General features: G+C 40.6%; 1 protein-coding gene across 1 annotated transcript in view; it reads left to right on the plus strand.

The window, feature by feature from the left end:
- LOC135091389 (uncharacterized) overlaps positions 1-3,817 on the plus strand; it is a 9,327-nt gene extending 5,510 nt beyond the window's left edge. The window contains exons 2-4 of the mRNA XM_063989007.1: positions 530-577; positions 1,501-1,718; positions 2,087-3,817. Coding sequence (XP_063845077.1) covers positions 530-577; positions 1,501-1,718; positions 2,087-2,297 — 477 coding nt within the window. The 3' untranslated portion in view covers positions 2,298-3,817. The remainder of the gene's footprint in view (positions 1-529; positions 578-1,500; positions 1,719-2,086) is intronic.
- The last annotated feature ends 2,064 nt before the right edge of the window (positions 3,818-5,881 follow it).

The following is a 5,881-nucleotide window of genomic DNA, read 5'->3' on the forward strand; positions in this document are numbered from 1 at the left end:
GAAAAGAATTAAGAGTTTACCTGAACATTTGAAACGAAGTAAAAGTTTAAGTAAATGAAGCACAGAGAAAAGTATATAAAGAGAGAGAGAGAGAGAGAGAGAGAGAGAGAGAGAGAGAGAGAGAGAGAGAGAGAGAGAGAGAGAGAGAGAGAGAGAGAGAGAGAGAGAGAGAGAGAGAGAGAGAGAGAGGAAAAGAGCACCTGTTTTTTTTCTTTCTTAGCAAAGTGAAGGTCAAGATATTAAGAATGGAAAAGAATGTGGATGAGAATACGAATGAGCTCGTTTGAAAGAAGGAAAAATTAAGTAAGAAAAGATGGAAGAGAAAGAAAGAGTTGGAATGCATTTAAGTTCCAAACAAATAAAGGTGAAGTAAATAAGAGGAAAAAAAGAGGGAAAAAAGAGGAAAGGTGAGAGTTACAGACTACCTGAATTCTGAACGAGGTAAAGGTTAAGATGAATCAAAATAAAGGAGAGGGAAAGTGAGAGGAAAAGTACCTGATGGATGACTTTTCCTTTTTTTTTCCTTCAGATTGTTCTCCTGGCCCTGGTGGCAGTGACGGCAGCACAGTTCAACCAGGTGAGAGAGAGAGAGAGAGAGAGAGAGAGAGAGAGAGAGAGAGAGAGAGAGAGAGAGAGAGAGAGAGAGAGAGAGAGAGAGAGAGAGAGAGAGAGAGAGAGAGAGAGAGAGAGAGAGAGAGAGAGAGAGTCTTTCACCAATCCCTCCCTTCCTCCTCCACCTCTTCCACTAATCTCTCTTGTTTTTCACCCACTCACCTTCGTTTGCTAATCTTCTCTCCACCCTTCCCTCCATAAATTACCTTCCTTTATTCCCTCCCTTCACTAACCTCCCTTTTTTTCCCTTTCCTTTCACAAATTCCCTACCTTTCTCTCCACCACTCCCTCACTTTTCCCTCCACCTGATTCGCCCTTCCTCCTTTGTTTCTATAGCACGTTTCCTCCTACATTCCTTCTCTCTCTGGCACAGTTTCCCTCCATCTTTCCCCTCCTCCCTCCCATTACCTCCTTTTCCTCTCACTCACCTCCCTCTCACTTCTGTTACTTCACTCTCTTTCTCCCATCCAGTTGTTGATTATTTTTTTCCCTCTATTCTTCCTTTCCTTCAATTCCTCCCTCCTATTTCTCTGATTTACCTTCATCTCTCCTATCTACCTTACTCTCCTCTCCTACAGTTCGTCTTGTTCCTCCCTTTTTTCTTTCCTCCAGTCTACCTAATTCCCTTCACTTCCTCTTTCAACCATCCACCTCCCTTCTTCCTTCCCTCCCTTCATCCACAGTTACCATTCCCTCTTCCTCTCATTTATTTGTTCATTCCTTCTATTATGGTTCATCCTTTCTTCCTTTCCTCCCTCCCTCAACACTTCCCTCCCATATATTTTCACTACTTCATTCCTTCCATTTCACCCAGTCCTTAAATCCCTCCTATCTCGTCCTTCCCTGCTTTCACTGCCACCCTGAACCACTCCTTCTCTCCCTCCACAGCCTCGGTTCGGTGGTTCACGCTTCCTCCGGTTCGATGATGATGATTTTGATGATTTCTTTGATGATGACCATGATGACTCCCTAGAGGACCTTTACGAGGACCTCTATGACGAGGATGCAGATGACCGGGCGGAGGCGCGGGCCAAGCTGACGAGGCTGAGAGCGTCTGGTGCTATTACCGGGAACACCTTCAGGAGGAACCGTTTCGTGAATGCCAGGTGTGTATTTGTGTGTGTGTGTGTGTGTGTGTGTGTGTGTGTGTGTGTGTGTGTGTGTGTGTGTGTGTGTGGTGTGTGTGTGTGTGTGTGTGTGTGTGTGTGTGTGTGTGTGTGTGTGTGTGTGTGTGTGTGTGTGTGTGTGTGTGTGTGTGTGTGTGTGTGTGTGTTAGAAGATTAGTTTTTTTAAATGTTTGTAAGTAAATTTTGCTATTACTTCCTATGTGTGTGTGTGTGTGTGTGTGTTTCCTTCAAGTCACCTGCACTGAAATTAACTGCTCTCTCTCTCTCTCTCTCTCTCTCTCTCTCTCTCTCTCTCTCTCTCTCTCTCTCTCTCTCTCTCTCTCATACAACCCCTCAACACCCAACAGGCACAACACCAGAAGCTTCACCGCACCACGACCTTCCTTCAACACCCAGAGACCCTCATTCAACACCCAGAGACCATCCTTCAACACCCAGAGACCATCCTTCAACACCCAACCATCTTTCAACACCCAGAGGACCTTCCTTCAACACCCAGAGACCCTCCTTCAACACCCAGCCTTCCTTCAACACCCAGCGACCCGCAAGCACCTTTAACAACAACCTGCAGGGACAAACGCTCCTTCAACACCCTGGGCAGCCCTTCCTCATTCATCCAGAAGCGTCCCACATCTTTCTCCTCGCCCAACAAGTTCTCCCGGCCCAGTTTCTCATCCGTCAACTCTATTCCCTCGAGTAATTTCCGCAAGACCTCCCCATCGCCCTTCAAGAGTGTTCCTTCGGGATTCAACTGGCCCGGCGGGAGTGGGTATTACTTCAGCATGAGTACGAATGGTGCAAAGCCAGTCACCTATTTTATCAGGTATGATGATGACTAGGTGATGAACTGGCTGGCTTCTAGGACTGTGAGGTGAGGTACAGTGATGGTGGAGTGGGTACTGTGTTTTGCTGTGGGTTTTTTTTCTTTTTTTTTTGTTGTTGCCATTCTCTCTCTCTCTCTCTCTCTCTCTCTCTCTCTCTCTCTCTCTCTCTCTCTCTCTCTCTCTCTCTCCATGTGCTTGAAATTTTTGCTGTTTTTTCTTTTTTGTTTCTAAGTCCAAACTAATTGATGGTTAAAAAAAAAAAGGTTTATTTAGAATTGTGACTTAGAAGTGTGATTTAAAAAGAAATATACAACTACACACACACACACACACACACACACACACACACACACACACACACACACACACACACACACACACACACACACACACACGAGAGAGAGAGAGATAAGGCAACCCCGTCTGTACGTATGCATAAAGTTAACTGCGAATATTTATTATATCACACACACACACACACACACACACACACACACACACACACACTCACAGACACTAATTGGCTGAAATGCCCGCTGGTCCCCTTGCTGGCCTTCCTATTGGTGGATGTAGCAAGTGGCCACAACACACAACTAAAGCTTTATATTCTCCACATGGACTAATTATTGCCCTCAAATTTCCTGCTCCACTAATAAAAAAAATCCCTGGAAAAAAGCATTGCCAGGTCCACTTGCTTATGGTGAAAAAAACACAAAAAGCTAAGTTCCTGTTTACTGATTATGAAGAAAATTTACTCTGCCAACAAAAAAAAACTAATGAATCATACTTACAATAAAAAAACCCAACTATTAATCATTCATTTCAATTTTCTCTTCATGTTCTCACAAAAACTACATTTCTCAAACTTAATATGCATCAAAATCTCTTTTTTTACTAGTTTTTTACTTACAGATTATCTTGGGAAAGTAAAAAAAAAAAATATGAGTTTTGCAAATTCCATTAATCTCCCTTTCAGTTGCTTACACAAATATCATAAATGTACCCACAATTCTACCCATACGAGATCACACGACTTGCAAAAATTAAACCTTTCCCCAAACGGCCGAAAAAGTTATTGCCGTCACGAATTGCTTAGGTTCCCTGCTTATAATGAAATGTATAAGCCTGAGATGGAAGCACAAATTTGAACGATACACAACTATGAGTACCACGAGCTATGTATTATCTCCCGCCGTCGGCACCAAATGACTATAATGTTGGCAGTGTTAATAAAGTCCAGTATTATCATCGTCATCTTCTTGTGTTCAATGTGTATCCCTTTCTATCTCCTTACACTGCTGCTAACATGCTGTCCAGACCAAATGCTCTGACTTACACTAGACTGCAAAATCACACACAAACTACATACTGCCAAAAACACCTCACAAGCACTTCCCAAATGATGCGAGAATACAGCAGCCTCTGGGCACCACTTGGCAACACACCACACACCTAGCACCAAAAAATCACATTCACAAATAACTAACAAAGAAAAACAATGCCCAAACTCAACCACACTTCAAGTCAGCCACAGAGACACAGCACTCCCCACCCTCAGTTACCAGACTGCACAAATTTTGACGATTCCATGAGGTGTTTGTGGGGAGAAACACTCCTTCTAAACTAACAATTGCCTGGTTTATTAAGTGTACATGTGTGTAGGTTAGGTTAGGTTAGGTTAGATTAGGTGAGGTTTAAGTTAGGTTAGGTTAGGTTAGGTTAGGTTAAGTGAGGTGAGGTTAGGTTAGGTGAGGTTAGGTTTAAGTTAGGTTAGGTTTGGTTAGGTTAGGTTAGGTTTAAGTTATCCGACTCCATGACATTTTGAAAGTTCAGTGAGGTGTCTTTGAGGAGAAACACTTTTATACTTAAACTTCTCTGATTTATTAAGAGTGTATGTATGTGTGAATGTGTATGTAAGCAATAGATAATCGGACAAATAAATGTCTCTGCTGCATGTATAGGGTCACTACGCATACTGAGGACACAGGTAGCTAACGCAGCTTCTACGTAACACCTTGTCTCATCACACAAGTGGAAATTGGGAGACAAGATGCTCTGAGTCCCCTTGTTGTCACCTGTCCAGTGTTCATCTTTCAGGAACACGTAGGAAACACTGGGAATGCGGTACACAAATACATCACTAGTACAAAGACGTACTGAAAGCATACTACAGTGGATTCTCAATTTTCCAGACTTTAACTTTATTTTTTGGGGAAATTTAAAAGGAATAAGCTACTCACCTGAAAATTAAAAGTGGCTCCTTTCTTGCATCTACTGGTAAAGTAATAATAATAATAATAATAATAATAATAATAATAATAATAATAATAATAATAATAATAATAATAATGATAATAATAATAATAATAATAATAATAATAATAATAATAATAATAATGATAATAACAATAATAAATAAAATTGAATAAATAAACATCTAGGAGTGCCTTTTTTTTTTTTTTTTTTTGAGGGTCCTGAAAATTGAGGATCCACTGTACAGAAAATGGGAAATATGTATATTACTTACCAAGAGATGACTGTACACTGGTAGTAGTTGTTGTTGTAGCAGAATCCAGTCACCACAGCAGCAGCAGCAGCAGCAGCAGCACTAGTAGTAGTAGTAGTAGTAGTAGTAGTAGTAGTAGTAGTAGTAGTAGTAGTAGTAGTAGTAGTAGTAGTATTGTCCTTCACTGCACTATCAAAACACTAGTCTGCAATGGAGACAAAAAAATTAACTTATAAGTGAAATACAAAACAGTGACCGTGGTAATCGTTGCAAATCAGTGGCGAAGAAAGAAATGAGGGAAGAAAAGATAAAGAAAGATGCACAAGGGAAGTAAAAAGAGACAAAGAAAAGAAAGAAAAAGACAAAAAAGTAGAAAACAGACATAAACCAAAAATAAATAAATAAATAAATAAACGCCATACACAAACCTTATTAGTCAAAGCATAATTCAAACCTTATCCCCCCCCCAAAAAAAAAAAATAAAATAAAATAAAATAAATAAATAAATAAATAAAAAGCACTGACATCTACATAACACATTCACTCCTAACTGATGAAGGCAAGAGGAGGAGGAGGAGGTGGAACAAGAGGAGCAAGAGGAGGACCAGCTGGTAACAATAGCTGACTTTCCAACGAGCCTTGAGAGACCATATAACATTTCTCACCTTGACTTTCACTTCCTTGTCATCATCAGCAGGTGGGCAGAAAAAAGGGAGAAGAAAAAAACACATCAGAAAAAAAAGATTCAAGATTAAAAATAATAAATAAATAAATAAAATAAAAAGTTTGTATGGATTGTGAAGGAAATTTAC

The sequence above is a fragment of the Scylla paramamosain genome, chromosome 37, assembly GCF_035594125.1.
Source record: "Scylla paramamosain isolate STU-SP2022 chromosome 37, ASM3559412v1, whole genome shotgun sequence".
NCBI classification, from domain to species: Eukaryota; Metazoa; Arthropoda; class Malacostraca; order Decapoda; family Portunidae; genus Scylla; species Scylla paramamosain.